The sequence below is a fragment of the Oryctolagus cuniculus genome, chromosome 8 (genome assembly GCF_964237555.1).
Source record: "Oryctolagus cuniculus chromosome 8, mOryCun1.1, whole genome shotgun sequence".
NCBI classification, from domain to species: domain Eukaryota; kingdom Metazoa; phylum Chordata; class Mammalia; order Lagomorpha; family Leporidae; genus Oryctolagus; species Oryctolagus cuniculus.
The window spans coordinates 83,051,477-83,070,632 of record NC_091439.1 but is presented as its reverse complement, the minus strand read 5'-3'; the positions used below and the strand labels follow the sequence as shown (position 1 = coordinate 83,070,632).

The 19,156-nt window shown below is 53.9% G+C and overlaps 1 protein-coding gene across 2 annotated transcripts in view; it reads right to left on the bottom strand.

Annotated features, from left to right (window-relative positions):
- Positions 1-7,089, bottom strand: part of SCD5 (stearoyl-CoA desaturase 5) — a 163,194-nt gene extending 156,105 nt beyond the window's left edge. Inside the window, exon 1 of one of the 2 annotated variants that reach the window (XM_070047963.1) lies at positions 6,573-7,089. In XM_070047963.1, the coding sequence (XP_069904064.1) occupies positions 6,573-6,813 (241 nt within the window). In that variant the 5' untranslated portion in view covers positions 6,814-7,089. The remainder of the gene's footprint in view (positions 1-6,572) is intronic. The other variant, XM_008267676.4, reaches the window with a different exon arrangement.
- Positions 7,090-19,156: the final 12,067 nt, after the last annotated feature.

Sequence of the window (19,156 nt, the reverse complement as noted above, 5' to 3'; positions counted from 1 at the left end):
GCTTATCAGTGAAATCAGAAGTATTCCTCATTATGTAAGCCATTTGGAGCTGAGTTTTTGCGATTCCTGAAGCCAACAGCACCCTGACAACTGTGCGTCACGGGAGGCCAGTGCTGTGGCACAGCAGGTTAAACTACCACCTGAGACGCTGGCATCCCGTATCAGAATGCCAGATTTGAGGCCCGGCTGCTCCACTTCCCATCCTGCCCCCTGCTAAGGTGCCAAAGGTAGTGGATGAATGCCCAAGGACTTGGGCTCCTGCCACCCACATAGGAGACCTGGATGAGTTCCTGGCTCCTGGCTTTGGCCTAGACCAACCCTAGCTGTTGCATCCACTTTGGAGTGAACCATTGGATAGAGGATGGAGTGCTCAAATGATCAATCAATCTGTCTCTGTTTCTCTTCTCCCCTACCCTCCTCTCTCTCTGTTACTCTGCCTTTCAAATAAATAAATAATTAAAAAATAAAAAAAAAAAAAAACCACTTTGTTTCCCGGTTTGGCGGCAGGCAGCCCTCGCCTGCCTCCTCGGCGGGTCCCAGTTCATCTGTTAAGCAGACAAGCCCAAACTCCCAAAGGTCATGCAGTGCGGCTCTATTCACAGAAATAAAATTAATTTTCTAGCCCATGAATTAAACATCGCTGCTGCCTGCTGAAAGATTTTAGCAGCAGCCTTTTGTTGGCAAGAGAATGTTCTAAAATAAGCTACGAGGAGTCAGAAGGGTAGACGGAGAATCAGAGGGGAGGAGGCCATGGGAAGGAAAAACTGCAACATCCCAGCTGATGGCTGGACCTGAGGCCCGGGGGGCGCCCCAGCGACTTCGGGGTGCAGATGAGTCACCCGGAGGCGTGAAAGTGCAGAGAGGACTCAACAGACCCCGGTGGGCTGCGAGAGCCACCATCCCTAAGGAGCTCCGGAGCGGTGCAGTGCAGCTGGTGCGTGTGCAGGGCCCCGCGCGGCGAGCAGCGAGGCTCCGGCGGCTGCGGCTCGGGCACCGCCTGCACGGTTCGTTCTTAAGCTCTGCAGCGCCTGCGAAGAGAGAAATCTGCATCTCGAAGGCCCTGCAGAGCCCTTGAACCTGTCCCGGTGAGCCTGTGCTCAGAACCTGCAGGGGCACCAGGCACCAGCACGCCTAGCCCAGGGAGGTGGGCCCGCGAGGACCAGCTTCGGGACCAAGGCGCGGGGAACCCTCATGGAGCCTCAGGGGCTGTTTCCGTTTCGCTTTAGTAACACTTAGACCCCAAAGACTGAGTCTGAAATCAAAGACAGCCCCGCTGGACTTCTATGCCCCGCCCCCCTTGCTCCAGGCCCTGAAGCAACTCCGTGCCCACCCCCTGAATCCTCAGCCTAGAAACCAGCAACCGCCAGTCCCTGGGGAGAGGAGGCGAGAGCCAGGGCGGCCATCCACAAACCCACCTCAGTCCTTCCAATCTCCCTGGGCCCTGGAGCAGCCGTCTCCAGCCGCTCTGCCAGGCGGAGCCCCAGTCCTTGAGCCGCCGCCCACCTGGGGACATCGGCTCAGCCCTGGCACAGGAGCCGCCTTGGCGGTCATCCCCAGGCACCTGTCTGCCACTCCAACACACCAGGAAGCACCACACAGTCAGGGATGGTGCCAGTGCCTGGCAGGTGTGTGTGGGGGTGGGGGGGTAATAAACATGATTGGAGAAGGAAACTAAGTCATGGTTCTCAGCCCGACTGCAGGTCAGACACACCTGAACAGCTTGTTAAGACAGCCAGGGCAACACTCCTGGCGGTTCCAGTTCTGTAGATCCAGGTGGGGCCCAGACTTCGGAGTGCTTCTGCTGGGCAACCATTTCTTCCAGTCATTGGAATGGAAAGAAGGAAGGAACTGGTGGATGAAGGGGTACGGGACTCCAGCATGGCTGTGAGGATCTCCTTCTCTCTCTGTTTCTGTCTTTCCCTCTCCTCCTCCCCTTCTTCTCCCCCTCCCCCTCCCCCTCCCCTCCCCCTCTTCCTTTCCCTCTCTCTCTCTCCTGGCCCAGCACTCACATAACAGACAATGAGGGAGGCCCACTGGCACCTGTGGTTGTGGCCGCCAATAGTTGCCACAAGACCTACAATCAGAAACAATGACCTTTTCCGTCACTGGGGCTTCCTGATGGGGGGTGGGGGGTGGGGGTGCTGGCACAAGCCTCGCCCTTCCAAGCACAGCTGCACAGCCACACAGGGAGCCAGCAAGGTGAAGCGCAAAGGCCCGCGAGAAGGAAGTGCCTGGGTGAACATTTGCTCCTGTGGCTTCCGGGCCACACTCTTACTGCACTGGTGCGCATGGTTCCAGCTGCGACCTGACGCTGGTGTCTGCAGTCACACACACACACACACACACACACACACACACAGTGTGCAGCTGGAGACCCTGGCAGAGGCGGGCAAGTGGTTCGCCCAAGGCCTTCCCTGGGGGCTGGACTCTGACTTCAAAGCCCATTCACATTACCCGCACCCCCCACGTTGTGGCAACTCCTGAAGAAACAGGGTCAGAAGGGCAGGTAGACTACAGGGAAGAGATGGCCCCCAAAGGCACTCTCTTTTACAGACCCTTCAAAATACTACCCTGGCCACATCGCCCTTTTGTAGATCTATCACCGGCTTTTCCAAGCAGTGGCTATAACTTTATGTGACACACAGAACTAAACAAGGCAAGAACAAAGACTTTACAGCAAGTCACCATCAAATATTTGGATTTAAATCCCGTGCCTTGAGCCAAAAGTTCTCCGAGTCCCAGAAGGCAAAGCCAGCGCAGGTTCCGTGTTCGGCCTCCCCTCCCCCTACACACACCCAACTTGAGAGGTAATGCTCACAGCAGAGAGCACTGGGCAAGTGGCAAGCACTTTACCCCGTGCCTTGGTTCTGAAAATGACCATCGGCCCAGTATCACCATCCAGATTTTACAGCCGAGAGCGAGGCTCACGCTTTGCAAAGGGACGGGTCGGGGGGTGAGCTAATTGGCAAGGCCCTGGCTTCTACTCTGCAGCTCAACTTCCCATGTCATGGTCACAGTGCAGTCTGCAGTGACCTTGACCAGCTTTAGGAAAAAAAAACCCGAGTTAATAATGTTGACTTCAACCTACACCTGTACTTGCTGGGACTGTTAAGCCAGCAAAAGCACTCTGAATTCTCTCTCTGGTTTCACTGCAATCCGGCCTTGGGGAGGGCTGTCAGCGGCTGCCCATTAAAAACCCCAGAGCAGCAGCAAGAATGAGCTGCAACCAGGTTTGCAAGGAAGAGTCGTGCACGCCTAGTTTAATTGAGCATTCTTCTACTGAAGAAAAAGAGCCAGTACAGGGCTAGCAGTAATAATGACAGCTAAGAATGACTCACTACCAAGCAAGGGACGCTCCCTGTGCTGAGGGGTTTACATGTGCTAATTCTGCAGATTGTGTAAGTAGTGTGAGATACCCACTTAAACAGTGAGGAAACAGAGGTTCTCTGATGTCCACTTGGCCAAGGCCTGGCCCTGGGGGAGTATGGGAGCAGGGATTCGCATTCAGATGCACCTGTCCACTGAGCCTGGCCCACCCAGCCCTGGAGAACTGAGAGGTGAGACGGAAGCCAGAGCCATGCAAGTGCAAGCGGGAGGCTCAACAAAGGGCTGCATATGCAAGAGATGCGCACCCCGACAGGGACAGGGACACAAAGACTGCCTCTGGCTATGGATGCAGGCTGCCCGCTGCTCATCTTTGGGCGAGACTCCGAATAAAGCTGGAGAGCCAACTACACGAATGCTCCCAACACCCCCCCCACCCCAGATTTGCCTGTCTCTGCCACTTCCCGGCTCCAGAAAAGGCGCCAGAGAACCCTGGGCCTGCCTGGACTGTGGTCTCAACTGCCCTGGGGCGGGAGAGAGGGACAGCTGCCACCTCGAAGGGAGCAGGGCAAACTAGCCCCTGGTCTACCGGGCACCATCATGGAAACTGTCCCGTGATGGGGGGAAACCTGCTGTCCCCATGGGGCACACTGAGCAGATCTCAGCAGCCTGGAGAGAGTCAAGGCCAAGTTCACCCTGGGAGGCGGCCCTGGGGCTTTCACCTTTGGTGGTCACTCCCTACTCTACTCTTCCTGGGATCCGTGGACTGCCTGCTGGGCCGGAAACCTTGGGAGCAGGCCCTCCAGCAAGCGCAAGGCTCCCTCCAGCTGGTGTTGCTTCCCGACCTTGACTCAGAAACTCCAGCGCCTGCGGCCCTGGGGCACCATGGGCTATCCAGCCCCACAGCTGCCACTCAAACAACGGGAGGCCGAGAAGGAAGACAAGCTGCCCAGGCCACAGGGGGAGTCGCACGCAGGCAGGCTGAGGGGCCGGGCGGTGGCTGGGTGGCTGGCGGCTGGGTGGCTGGCGTAGGACTGAAGCCTTGCCAGGCTTCACACCTAAATGGGGACCCCTGCAGGGAGCACCACCCTGAGGAGGCCTCGTTTCCAGGGCAACCTCCCTGGATGGGCTCAGCCTACTTCTCCCACAACTCAGCTCCCTGAGTGGATGAGCAGCCCAAGCAGGCGCCAAATGGGCTCCAAGGCCAGACAGAGCCGGTGGTGGAGGTGGCACTGGGGGGTGGCAGCATTGGGGCCGTCTCTGTGAGCAACCCCGAGCCGGCAGTCTCAGCTGGGCTCTGGCTGCCCCTCACCTCTTCCTTCAGAAGATACCCATCAGAGAGAAGGGTTCCAAGCAGCGGCCCGAACTCAGCAGGTCGGAAGGACAATATCTACCACTGTGCTGTTTTTCCTTTGCAGAGAGGGAGAGAAGGGAGAGGGGGCAATCAGCCTTTCAAAACAGCCCTGGGGGAGTGCAAAGGCAGCCTTCTGCCCAGGGAGGTCCCAGGCTGGGGTCTGGCAACTCCACCCATCCAAAGCTGATGACTTGGCAGTGGAAGCCAGGGGAGGCTGGGGCCGACAGGACATCCCTGGCCGAGGACTCTCAGAGCGAAGATTCTGTCTCCACCAGGGACGGCAGAAAGGAAAGGGAGAAAGGGCAGAGACAACTCTGACCAGCCTGGGGGTGGGGTGCAGCAGGGCTCAGCGGAGTGCCAGGCGTGTAAGATAATATTTTAAGTGCTCACTTCTCCTTGAGCTATTAAAGCTAAGCCCAATCCCCCAGAGGCTGCAGGCTCTGAAGTGCCTCTGGCGGCTGGGGGTGGGAGGAGCTGGAGACAGGCTCTGGGCAAAGAGGGCTTGGTTGGGGGTGGCAGTGCCCCCAGTAGGCACTGGCTGCACGTACCGGGGGCCCTGCCACTTGGAGCCGGCAGGAAGGAAAACAGGCCAGGAGCTAGACCGCAGCACATCAAAGATGCTGTGTTTGTGAGTGTGTGTGTGTGTGTGTGTGTGTGTGTGTGAGAGAGAGAGAGAGAGAGAGAGAGAGAGAGAGAGAGAGAGAGAGAAGGGACCAGGAAGAGAGGTTGCGGCAGGAGCTCTGGGGACCACAACTCTACTGCCCTCCCTGAGCCACACCCCCTAGGAGGCACCCGCTTTCTGGATGGACTTGCTTCCCAGAGCAGGGACTAAAGGTTTCAAGAGACCGGCTGAAACCCAAGTAGCCCTGTTATCTCCCCAGGCATCTGCAGCTGGCACCCTGCCCACCAGCCTGCTTGGTAGAAACAGGTCTTCTTTCTCCCTTCCCCTTCCGCTCTGGAAACAGAGGCAGGTTCTGTGTCTCCCGCCCCCGTTCCTCAGACATCTCTGCAGGGTGGGTGGCTGGGGGGGCGGGGAGGCGATTGTGGAGTCAATTGTCAGAGCCGCGGGTCAATGCCTGTGCCCTTTGTCCTGGCTGCTTCAGCCACAGGGGCCCGAACCCACCAGTGGGCCGCGAAGCCCTGACTGGGGAGGTCCTGGGACCCTGGGGGCCCTTTCCTTCCAGCAGGAGTGGGGGTGCAAGGAAGGAGGGTGGCAGGAGAGCCACAGCAGCTGAACTGACCCTCAGACCTCTGTAAGGCCACAGTGGGACTTCGTGGTGGGGGTGCAGCGCCCCGGCCCCTGGGCTCGGTTTGCGCAGAGAAACTTCCCGGCCAGAGAGCCACAGTAGGCATAGAAGACCACGGAGCCGGCAGGGCGAGGGACCTTGGAAAGACAAGAAGGAAACCGGTGTCTTCCCCCATTCTGAGCACGAGAACCAAGATTCAGCAGTGTGCTAGCCGCCCCTGCCCCTTCCCTTTCTAAAGGTCCTTAACTAGGTCCCAAGGACCCCTGGCCCGCAGCGGGGACTGAGAAACAGGAGGGCAGCAGAGGGGAGGGCCCCGGGGACCCGCACGGGAGACACCACCGCAGCGCTGTCCTCCCTCCCCGGGCGCCCGATCCCGCCGGTGCCTAGCAGTTCCCCGCGGGCGCCGGGGCGCACGGCGGGGGCGCCGCAGGGCTCCGGGCTCCTAGCGTCCCCCACCGGGAGCCGGCCACTGCACTTCCTCGGGCCGACTGCGGAAGACAAGGGGGCAGAAGTTCAAGACACCTGGCCAGAGATAGCCGCTCGTCCCAGCGGGCGGGGAACTGGATGCCCAGGGGCCCGGGACGCGTGCGTGCGTGCGCGCGCGCGGGAAGCGACACGGCCGACGCGGAGGGCGCCGCGGGACTTACCCCAGAGCAGAGTGAGCGGCTTGGCTTTGGGGATGAGCAGCAGCGAGTACACGGCCCCCAGGTGCAGCAGGCCCATCAGCACCACGTTCCTCCAGACGATGTCTTGCTGCCGCCGCTGCCCGCGCGCGCCCGGCTTCTCCGGGCCGCCGCTGCCGCCCCCCGCGACTCCCGGCTCGGCCCGGAGCTCCTCGTCGGCGTCGCAGAAGGGGGCCTGCCCCGCGTCGGCAGCCGGACCTGGCATGGCTGGGGCGACGTGAGCGCTCAGCCTGCGCGGGGCTCTCGGATGGCGCCGGGGCTCGTGCCTTTCAGCCGGGCTGCTCCGCACCGCCCGCGCCGGCCTTCCCAGCGCGGCTCCGCGGCTCCTCCTCCCGCGGTGGGCCGCTCAGAGTGGCCCGGGGGTGCCCGAGGGGACGGCCGGCATCTGTTGCTGGCCCCTCCCCGGCGCGCTGCGGGGCAGGACTCGCGGCCGGGAGAGGAGGCGCGCGCGAGGGGCGGAGGGCAGGGAGGGTGGGCACGCGCGGCGCCGGCGGCGGAGACAGACCTGCATAGCTACAGCCAATCAGGCCTGCCCGTGGGGCCCTTAAAGAGAAAGACGCCCCCCGGCCTCTGCTGCCGCGCGATGGCCGCGGCGCCCGAGTTGGGGGCCCCCGCCCGGGAGGCAGACGGAAGGCAGTGCGCAGCCCTTCTGAGAAGGGCCGGGGGGCCTACGCTCTTCGCTGCCCTTCCCCTCTCCCCCTCCAAGAGCCACAGCCACCCGTGTTGGAGAATCTTAAATACAGAGACCCAGTTCAAGTAACGCTCGACCCACGATGGGCATCAAAGTCACTAAGTCTGTCGCTTAGTGAGGCAGTGGAGGGGTGGGGGCGGCCACGCAGCCACGCCGCTCTGGGTGGCCGGGCACGCGCCAGGGCTCAGGCAGTGCCTGCAAGGCTGTGCACGGGCGGCGAGGGGCTCGTTGGCCGCCCACAGGGCCCTGTCCGCGCTGCCCGCCCGCCCGCCCGCCTCTGCGTGTGGTGAGCTCCTGCGCCGTCTGCACCACTGAGAATTGAGAATCGCCCAGAGCGCTCCAAAGAAAATCAACTCGTGAACAATGTGTGTGCGCCTGCTTCTCCCCTCCTGATGCGGACGGTGGCGAGCTGTCCGGACAGGGCCCGGGTTGCATAGAAGATGCCCCCAGCAGGCATGGCTGCGCCTGCAAGTGGGCCGCGGAAGGGAAAGAACCTGGACTGCGAGTCCCGGGTCTCTGGGTTCCAGTGTTCACTCACTGTGGCCCGGCTCGCTCTCGGGCTACAGCTTTCCTTTTCTTGGAGACAGACCGAGGGTCTGCTCTTGGTTTCAGCGTGCAGGTGTTTCGTGAGTTTGAAAGGATGCCATTATGTGACCGGCTCAAAAAAAAAAATCTGAATTTTTATAAAAGAAAACAATGCTTACTTTCATCTGTTTTTCTGAAAGACAGTGTCAGAGAGACAGAGACAGAAATCTTCATCCTCCATCTGCTGGTTAACTCCCCAAATGGCCACAACAGCCTGAAGCCAGGAGCCTAGAACTTCATCTGGGGCTCCCACTGGGATGGCCAGGATCCAAGTACTTGAGCCAGCACCTGCTGCCCCCAGGGGGCGCATTAGCAGAAAACTGGATCAGAAGCAGACTTCGTGGGACTTGGACAAGCTACTCCATTATGGGATGTGGGGGTCCCAAGCGTCAGCTTACCCACTTCACTACGATGCCCCTTATGTTAATTTATTTTTACATTTCTTTAAATTAGTCGTTGTTAGGAATCCTTTACAGGATTCCAGGAGGAGGAGAAAAGCTAGAAAGGGTGGAGTGCCTGAGGAGCTGTGAGGGAGCATCCTCCTGTTGGAAGTCCTGAGCCAATCCAATCAGCCAAACAAAGGACTCATTTAAATAAGTGAGGCAGGGGCCTGCGTTGTGGCTTAGCGGGTAAAAGCCACCACCTGCAGCGCCGGCAACATATGGGCAGAGGTCCCGGCTGCTCCACTTCCGATCCAGCTCTCTGCTATGGCCTGGGAAAGCAGAAGACGGCCCAAGTCCTTGGGTCCCTGCACCCATGTGGGAGACCCGGAACAAGCTCCTGGCTCCTGGCTTCGGATTGACGCAGCTCCAGCCGTTGTGGCCATCTGGAGAGTGAACCAGCGGATGGAAGACCTTTCTCTCTCTCTCTCTCTCTCTCTCTCTCTCTCTCTCTCTCCTTTCTGTGTAATTCTGACTTTCAAGTAAATAAATAAATCAAAAAAAAAAAAAAAACAAGTTAGGCAGGGCATGTGGCTTGTGCAATGAGTGTCACTGGGCTGGCGTTGTGGGAGTGGGGTGGGGTACCTCAATGGAGCTGAAATGATAACATGAAAGGGAATTTGCCTGGGACCAGATCCACGTCAGCACTGGAGGGTGTGACGTCCACCCTGCATTTCTTCTCCTGTCTCTTCTGCGCCCCACTCCCCCCAGGTCCAGGCATTCTCTGTGGCTCTGGGCAGACAGTCCTTTCTCTCTGCCTGTACTCTCACTCTGACCGTTTGTTTGTTTGGGATTCATCAGGCCCCAGCCATGTGCCAGGACCAGGAGCCACAGGAGATAAAATAAGGCATGGTCCCTGCCCTAAAGGTACTCCGCTCCTAGTCCTTAAGCCCATGGAACCTCTAGGTGAAGACCTTGGGAAGGTAGGAAGGTCTAGTCCATCATTAGAAAAAGAAATTTTGTCTAAAGATTTATTATTTGAGAGAGAGAATCTTCCATCTGCTAGTTTACTTCCCAGATGCCACAAAGGCCTGGGCTGAACCAGCTCAAAGTCCGGAGCCTGGAACTCCATCTGGGTCTCCCATGTAGGTGACAAGGGCCCAAGTACCTGGGCCAGCAGCTGCTGCTTTCTCCTGCCCATTAGCAGGGAGCTGGATCGGAAGCCGAGTGGCCAGAACTTGACCTAGTGCTCATGTGGGATGCCAGCATCACAGGCAGTGGCTTAACCTGCTGCACCACAAAGCCAGGAGCCAGGAGCTTCATCCATGTCTCCCAGGTGGGTGCAGGAGCCCGAGGACTAGGCCATCCTCTGCAGCTTTTCCCAGGCCAGGACCTGGCTTGGAAGTGGAGCAGCTGGGACTTGAACTGGCGCCCTTTTGGGATGCTGACCCTGCAGACAATGACTTAACTCATTGCGCCACAACACTGGCCCTGGATATTTTTCTAGTTCTGCCAGAAATGCTGTTGGGATTTTGATAGGGATTGGAATAAATATGTAGATCCCTTTGGGTGGTATGGATATCTTAATATTAAATCTTTTAATCCATGAAGATGTGGTCCCTTTCTGTTTTTTTTTTTTGTTCAGACACATTTTGTAGTTTATAGGGTACAAGTGTTTTGCTTCCTTACTGGGTAAGGGTTTTAAACAGTATTGTCTAATAAAAATATAATGTGAGCCATAGATTCAATCCATATGTATAATTTTAAATGTTCTATTAGCAACAATAAAATGTAGAAACAATAAATTTTAATAATGTATTTTATTTGGCCCAATAAATCTAAAATGTTATATTTTAATGTGCAATCAATATAAAATTAGGATATTTTACATGTTTTTTCTTATTTTATCTTCAGAATTCCCTATTTGTACTTACTACACTGTGCACTTTAATTCAGATAAAAAAATATATACCGGGTATGGGGCCAGCGTTGTGCCATAGCGAGTGAAGCCACCCATATGGGTGTTACTTCCAGTCCCAGCTGCTCCATTTCTGATTCAGCTCCCTACTAATGCACCTGGGAAAGCAGTGGAGGATGGCCCAAGTCCTTGGGGGCCCTGCACCCATTTGGGAGACACAAAATAAGCTCCTATCTCTTTGCTTTGGCCTGGCCCAGCCACGAATGTTATAGCCATCTGGGGAGTGAGCTAACAGATTGAAGATCTCTCTCTGTCTCTGTCTCTGTCTCTCTTGCTGTCCCTCTCCATCTCTCTGTAGCTCTGCCTTTCAGGTAAATAAATAACACCTTTTTAAAAAGATTTATTTATTTATTTATTTATTTATTTATTTATTTGAAAGGTAGAGCTACAGAAAGGCAGAGGCTGAAAGAGAGAGAGAGAGAGAGGTCTTCCATCCGCTGGTTCACTCCCCAGATGGCTGCAATGGCCGGAGCTGCACCGATCTGAATCCAGGAGCCAGGAGCTTCTTCCAGGCCTCCCATGTGGGAGCAGGGGCCCAAGCACTTGGGCCATCTTCTACTGCTATCCCAGGCCACAGCAGAGATCCAGATCGGAGTGGAGCAGCTGGATCTTGAACCAGTGCCCATATAGAATGCTGGCACTGCAGGTGGTGGCTTTACCCACTACGCCACAGTGCTGGCCCCATAAATAAAATATTTTCAAAAATAAATATATATAAAAAATAAATAAATATATACCAAGTGCTCAGTAGCTGCATGTGGCTAGTGGCTATCATTTTAAACAGCATATTCTTATTTTATTTTTTTTAAAGATTTGTTAATTGATTTGAAAAGCACAGTGATAGAGAGAGGGAGAGAGGGAGAAAGAGAAAGGATTCTCCTATCCAGTGGTTTACTTTAACTGCTTGCAACATCTGGGGCTGGGCCAGGCTGAAGACAGGAGCTAGGAACTTCACCCAGGTCTCCTGTGTGGGTGGCAGGATCCACATACCTGAGCAGTCTCCACTGCCTCCCAGGCAGATTAGCAGGTAGCTGGACCTGAAGCACAGAGTGTCTAGGACTTGAACCAGGCACCTGATATGGGATGTGAGCATCCTAGGTAGCAGCTGAACCCACTGTGCCACACTGTCCACCCAAGCAGCAGACTTTAATTTACTGGGGCCGGTGTTGTGGTGCAGCAGATTAAGCCACTGCCTGGGATGCCAGCATCCCATATGAATGCCGGTTCATGTCCTGGTTGCTACACTTCCAATCCAGCTCCGTGCTAATGGGCCTGGAAAAGCAGTGGAAGATGGCCCAAGTGTTTGGGTCTCCCCTGCGCCCACGTGGGAGACCTGGAAGAAGCTCCTGACACCTGGCTTTAACCTGGCTCAGACCTGGCTGTTGTGGCCATCTGGAGAGTGAACCAGCAGGTGGAAGATCTCTTTTTTTCTCTGTCTCTCCCTCTCTCTCTGTAACTCTGACTTTCAAAACAAACAAAGCTTTTAAAAATTCATTTTTAGATACATTTATTTGAAAGACAGAGACACAGAGACACACAGAGAGGTCTTCAGTCTGCTCGTTCAATCCCCAGATGTGTGTGACAGCCATGGCTGGACCAGGCTGGAGCCAGGAGTCAAGAACTCAATTTGAGTCTCCCATTTGGGTGGCAGAGACCCAAGCACTTGAGCCATCATCTGCTGCACCTGTTTTATTCTTATTTAATTATATTTATATGTAGTTCTCATCCTTGAGCGATGGGCCGCGCCTAGCTACAGGAAGCCGGGGTACTTTTGGGGTGCCAGATGTGCGGTCTGGAGGGATCCAGAGCGTGCGGGGAGGGGATGGAGCAGAGCCAGGGTTCCCAGGCTCCGAAGGGAGCTGGGTAACAAACTCCCCAACTCTGCGCTGTCAGGTGGAATCATTGAAAGCAACTCCCCTGGCACAAAGAAGGCATGAGCTCTGAGCTCTGTGGATTTAAAGGGGGCGGGGAGGATGCCTGTTAAGTGAGGGGCACAGACACAAATGTCAACTACAAACGATCTTCACGCGCTCAGCGTGAAAGAACCACGCACAGGCCGGGTCCCAGGCGAGCAGAGGGGGTGAACGAAATGAACTGGGAAACTTCCCTACTGGAGTTCACACACAGGGGAGAAGGGCAGGCCTGGACTCCCCCCACCCCCATGCTTCTCTTGCTCCTGGGGAGAGGCGAAGGCTGCCCCTTTAACAGAGGCCCCCGCCTCCGACTGTGCAGTGCTGCCATCTGGCTGGGGGCCACTGGGCTCCAGGTTTGGCCAGATCTGAAGCTCCACCAGGTACACGAGAGAGACTGCTTTATGGGAATCCCATGCACATACTGAAGCCAACCCACACCCGTCTGTCTGAAAATTTTTATTCGTTGAGTGACTGATTTTCATTTTACTTGAAAGGCAGCAGGACATAACTTCCATCTGCTGGTTCATTCCCTAAATGCCCACAACTACTAAGACTGGACCGGGCTGCAGCCAGGAGCCAGGAACTCCATCCGGGTCTCCTATGTGCCTGGCAGGGACTCAAGCACTTGAGCTGTCTCCTGCTGCTTTCCCAGGATGTGTGTTAGCGGGGAGCTGGATCAGAGGTGGCACAGCTGGGGCCTGGAAGCTTCACCAAACACGGGCCCTGACCACTGGCCTCCTGTGGCAACATGCTGCCTTTTGTGTCTTTCCACATAGTCAGTGCACACTGACGTGGAGCCCCCTCCCCCCCAGCCACGCACTGAACTCAGCTCCATGGACCAGACAACCAGGGGTCTCCCAAAGGTTCCTGGAAGATGCATACCAAAAACCTGTGTATGCATTTCACAAAAAATCTTCTGCAGTAAAGTGAACTTCTTTCAATTCCATTTCCCCACGACTTTTTGGAGGGCCCTGGTAGGTAGCTTCCTGCTCAGCAGACTCCGGCCAGTAAGAGGCGGCAGACAGAAGTCAGATCTGCGAGGCACCACAAACTCTAAGATGTCCCGGAGGGCTCAGCGTCACCTCCACCTCCGACTGACACCTGGCTGGGAACCAGGCCCTCAGCCCAAACTCCCAGCCGCTCTGTTCCTCTCCCTGCTCCCAAGCCCCAGCTCTCTGAAATGAACACCACCACCTATTACTGCCACAGAAGGAAGGCAGCATTGAGTTCTCTTCCAGCTCGCCCCTTCCTCTCCCCCCTCACCCCGCTCCCATTGGATAGTGCTTTTGCTATCCAAGGGCAGATACACTCAGAGAAGTTCTTATTTACTTCTCCCTGTTAGCTGCTGTGATCGTCCCCATCTCAACCATCTCTTTCTCTTCCTGCTGTGGCGCTTATCACAGGCTGCTCTTAGAAGGCGAAGGCCCCTGTGGTTCTCCAGCGCAGAGGGGGATTTGTAAACAGAGTTCAGGAATGTCGAAATGACGCAGATTTGTTGTCCCGGAGGAAGACCCGGTTCACTGTATCCCCCATACCACTCCAGTGCAGCTGTCCACGATGATGCCGGTGACAGCTGTGCACGAACAGTCATTTCCTAGGCACATATATCCTTCACGAGGAAGACGCACTGCGTAAGGACCTCGAGGCCAGTCCTCACATCGCAAACTCTCATCATGCCTGCCTGCTCATTTCAGCCAAGGAAAGTGCTGCACTGATTTCTCTCCTCCAGACTGGCCATCAAATGAACTCTACAAAAGAAAAGGTATCCAGATATAAACAACTCCGAGATGTTTCTGTCCTTCTTCAAGCCTTCGGGGCTTACCCAAGCTTGTTTTTGATTCCTTTGGAAGACCATGGGAAAGGTCGATGGATCAGAGACTTCCACAGCCAGAAGTGAAATTAAGAGCTCAATCTAGCCCTACCCCTCCTTTTACAGGTGGGGGATGGAGGCAGGAAGAGGTGACATGATTTGACTGACAGCAAGAGGGAAATCAGACACTAGAACCCAGTACACTGACGCCTAGATGACTGCTCCTCTAGGCAGGCCTCCCTCCAGTCTGGAACCCTGGTTCTGTAACTCAAACAGCGACATCTTCAGGAGGTAAGTGGTTGTTTTGGCCTCCTAACTAATCTCAACTGCGTCTTTCCTTTGGGGAACTACTCCCTCTGGTCCTGGTGGGTCTTTTTCTTTAAGATGTATTCATATATTTGAAAGTCAGAGGTAGACACACAGAGAGAAGGAGAGGCAGAGGCAGAAGCAGAGAGAGAGAGAGAGGTCTTCCATTCGCTGGTTCACTCCCCAACTAGCCGCAACAGCTGGAGCTGCGCTGATCTGAAGCCAGGAGCCAGGAGCTTCTTCCGGGTCTCCCACGTGGGTAGTACAGGGGCCCAAGGACTTGGGCCATCTTCTACTGCTTTCCCAGGCCATAGCAGAGAGCTGGATCAGAACTGCAGCAGCCGGGACTCGAACTGGCACCTATTTGGGATGCCGGCACTGCAGGTGGCAGCTTTACCCGCTATGCCACAGCACCAGCCTCCCTGGTGGATCTTAAGATCATGCCAGGGTGGGTGCATTATCTGAGCCCGCCAGTTCTGGAACTCACCCCTCTGGGCACAGCCAGGCAGTCAGCATGAGACCCCGAACAAAAACCAGTTTTCTCTGTGAGTACCATAAAGGTATTTTTTTTGAGAGGCTCTCTCACCTTTGGGCTGTCAGAGGCTACTTTTCCCACCACACACAGAGTGCCTGCTTGAAAAGAAGTGAGCACACAGTGCTCAATGAATGTGACCACTGTGAGCAGCAGAGTTTCAATAGGTTTTACTTGGGTTGGGAGGGTTGCAAGGTTGAATCCTCAAACTCATAAGTTAACGGTACTGGGAGGATGGAGGCTCCATCCAATGATGGGGTCTGAAAGTGGGGTCTTTGGGAAGCGATGGGGCTAGGTTGCTAGGGTGGGTCCCTGTGATCGAATCACGGTGACTTTGTAAGGAGAGACCCCGTGGACATGGACAACGACACATGTGTTCCCTGTTTTTGTCCTAATAGTGGTTACTTTGAGAGAAAAGGTGGTTTTGTGGGAACAAGATGCGCTCCGCAGGCTGAGACTTGGGCTTGAATGCAGATCCTACAGCTTACCACTCTGCTCCCTGGGCTGTGGTTAGGACGGAGCAGGAGAGACCTAAGGAAAGAGCCAGTGAGTGCTCAGCTCAGGCGGGCGTCAGCCACCCCCTGTGTGTCCAGGAGACTCTTACCTGCGGGCGGAAGCCTGTTCAAGCCGACTTGTTCTCTCCCCCAAATCTTTATTGAATAAGGAGAGTCAGAGAAGGCCATCTATTATTGGGAGACACAAGGGTACTTCAGAATGTTTGTGGAAAATGAGATTGAAAGGTAAGTTTATTTTGGTGCAAAAAATAAAAAATAAAATCCAAACAGTTTTGTCAACACGTTTTCTGTGAACTCTTTGAAGATCTATGGTATACCCAGATTTCAAAATCTGGAGCACCATAATAAACTTATCTTTAAATTATTTTTCCACAAACTTTTTGAAATCCTCTCATATAGTCAGAGGGAAAAGAAATTATTCCTAGGCTTTCAGAAAACCGTCGTTTTCCGTAATCCTGAGATCTGCTCCCACACCCTCTCTGCCTTCCTTTGCAGCCCTCCTAGAGGGGTGGTTCCTTGACTGGTCAAAGTGCAGGCTGCAGACTTTTTGTCGCTAACCACAGCATACTTACGGGCCATGCAGAACAGCACCGAGGGCGCCCTTAAATGACACGTTATATTCACTAACCTCTTACTCTTTGGAATAAACGGCCTGGAACTCTCTCATTTTCCACTCAAATTTGAACCCGCTCTACCCCGATGATTGTTGTCCCACTGATTTCCGTTGCCTACCTGGAAACACATCTACTAGACGAGAAGTCTCTAATGACCTGCACAAAGCATTGCAACGCATTTAGTGAAGTAAAAAAAGCAAGCCAAGAGCACCAGGACACCGTTCATCAGAGCTGGGAAAGGGGACAGCTTTAATGGTTCCAAAGAGAACGGTAGAGACGTGTGTTACAGACACACGTTCCGTTCGCCCTTTTACATAACAATTAAAAGTCCAGTTTCTTCTTTTTTAGATTTACTTGCTTGAAAGAGTTACAACGGAGACAGAGAGAGGTCTTCCATCCGCTCATTTACTCTCAAGTGGCTGCAACCAGGAGCCAGGAGCTTTATCCAGGCCATCCTCTGCTGCTTTTCCCAGGCCATTAGTAGGGAGCCGGAGGGGAGGTGGAACAGCAGGACGTGAACCAGTGCTCATACAGGATGCTGGCATCACAGACGGCAGCTTTACCCACCACGCCACAGTGCTGGCCCCTCCTGTATCTTTTTGAAATAGAAGTTTCCCTCTATCTCACAAGACTTCCGCAGCTAACTGCTTCCCATTTGTTCACTGTAAGCCCACTATGAAAGGCGTACAGCTCCATTAAAATGAAGAACTCAGACGTTACTGAGTAATGATGTCTGCATGAAGTCATTCTCAGCCTTTCAGATCTAACTCGTTAGTGTGGCTTGCTAAGTAAGTACTGCAGCACATCTCTGGTAGTCAAGAATGCAAGAAATTTGCACCGTGGGTAACTGATTTTTTTTTTTAGCTTTTTCAAGATCCATTACCATTCTAAAACCCACACATCTCACACCTTCTGCAGGGAACAAAGGCAAACACCTGGAAAGTAAGGTAGGGATAGTTTGACCCCAGTCAGGCATCCATGTACCTGAGAATGGTTACCAAAGCACCCAGCAGAACAAAGGCTACAGAAATGCAGATGAGACAAAGTGTAGCAGAAGTGGGAAAATGCTAATCTGATCGTGTTTTCTGTTATCCGCCTTTGTGGAAGGATTTGGCCATTTATCCTAAAATCGCACAGCTAACACTGTCTGTGCACAGTGCTTCCTATCCTTATTGACTGGACATCCAGAAGATGCTGACCACTGCAGTGTGTGACACCCCTAGACGAATCAGAGGTATCTGGGGCTGCTGCCCCCCAACAGTGGAAGGACAACAGAGAAGAGGGGGCGTGTGTGTGTGTGTGTAAATGTGCATACAGTTTGCTGAAACCTCGCAGCTCCAAATGAAGTCTCTGTGGCAGAGGAGCCAACAGATAGCTCTGCAGTGCTCACTTCTGGTCAAACCCACCTGGCCAGGAGCCTTGTGGTAGCCAGGCATCCTCCCTCTTTTTCAGACAGCTGCGGAAGACCAGCGTGCATCTGCTAGCCTGGGAACCCACTGCATCTTCCTGTCCTCCAGATACGAGGGCATTATCTGAATCCAAAGAACATACAGGCTCACGGGGGGGACAACTTGTTCCCAACTTATTCCTGCTCCCCACCCCCTCACTGAGATGAACAACCTCCACCAGCTATATCCTATTACCCATAATGACTCTCAAGCTGGGCACCAGGGTACAGCCCTCTCGCCCAACACAAAGGGTGATATAAAGAAGGGGAGCCCAGCAGTAACATACAAGGGCACCACCCCCAGACATCCTAGTATGTCTCCCAGCCAACTCCTGACCCTACCCACCAGCTTCCCTCCCATTCCTTCGTAGCTTTAAACAACGTAAGACAATACATCAGAAGAAAACTGAAGAGGGATGCAGAATGACAGTCGCTACACATGAAATCACACCACAGGAAGCCATAACTTTACGAAACGAAAAACAATCAGTTGTATGGTCCCTGAGACGTTTACATAAGGATAGCCTTAAACACAGCTTCCTGAACTGTTCAGGCATATATGGTAATGTGGTCCCAAGTTGAAAACATTCAAAACAGAATCATTTATAAAATAAAAATGTTGTCTCTATTTCCTGAAAAAGAAAACTCAATACTTGCTTTTCTCTAGAAAAACTAACTCCTCTTAAACATAATCTATTATCTTCATACTTCAGAGACAAAAACAATTCGGGGTTCAGCTCATCTTACCTCATTTAGTGAAACTGATATGACCGTGTAAGACAGAGCTCCCCAGTGAGAGAAAGAATCACAGTGTTGTATTGAAAAAGAAGCGATAACAGCTGCTCAGATGTCAGCAACAAACTGGTGTTTTACACTCACCCTCTAGAAATCCCAGGCCTGGCCGGGACTCCTCTGCCGCCTAATCTTGTTTCTCATCTTCTGAGAACTTTATTTTTCTTTTTGTAAAGTGATGCCAATTATGCCATTGTGGCATGAAGGTTAACATGCAGCCACAGAACAGACGTAATTATAAGGGCACTGAGTGGAAAAAGTTCCTAGAAGCCAGGAACCGGCCGTTCAGATGGGGGCCCGAGTGGACACCACGGTCCAGGGGCAGGCCCGGCCAAGCTGTCACCTAGTGGAACTGGCGCAAGCTACAAGCTCGCAGGACTGCAGAGCAGGGTGTCCGAGCCCAGATGTGCCATTCCTGAGATCCAGTACTCACGTGTGCAAGGCACTTCCTTGTTTTAGTAAAATTATTCTGAGCTGTGAAGTTGAGTTGGTTAAATTTTTAAATGGGAAGAAGGACTGTCACATCCCAGCACAGGGAATGGAGAAATTCCGGCAAACTACTTCTCTCCAGCGACAGAAAAGTCCGACAAACTCTTACTCCCTGAACAGCACAGCCATCTACACGGTAGTTGCAGTCCTTACTTTCTAGTTTTCCAACCCTGGGTAGGTGACATTGCACAAACAATGAAAATTATGAGCATTTTAGCTTTCCAGATTCCAGGGTATCATCTTATTTACCATAGATTAGAGGGCCAGTGTTGTAGTGCAGCAGGTTGAGACCCTGCCTATGACACTGCCATCACATATGGGTGCTGGTTCGAGTCCTGACTGCTCCATTTCCAATTGAGCTCCCTACTAATTCACATGGGAAAGCAGTGGAAGATGGCCCAGATGCTTAGGTCCCTGCCACCCATTTGGGAGACCTGGTTCCTGGCTTTGGCCAGGTCCATCCCTGGCCATTATGGCCATTTAGGGAGTGAACCAG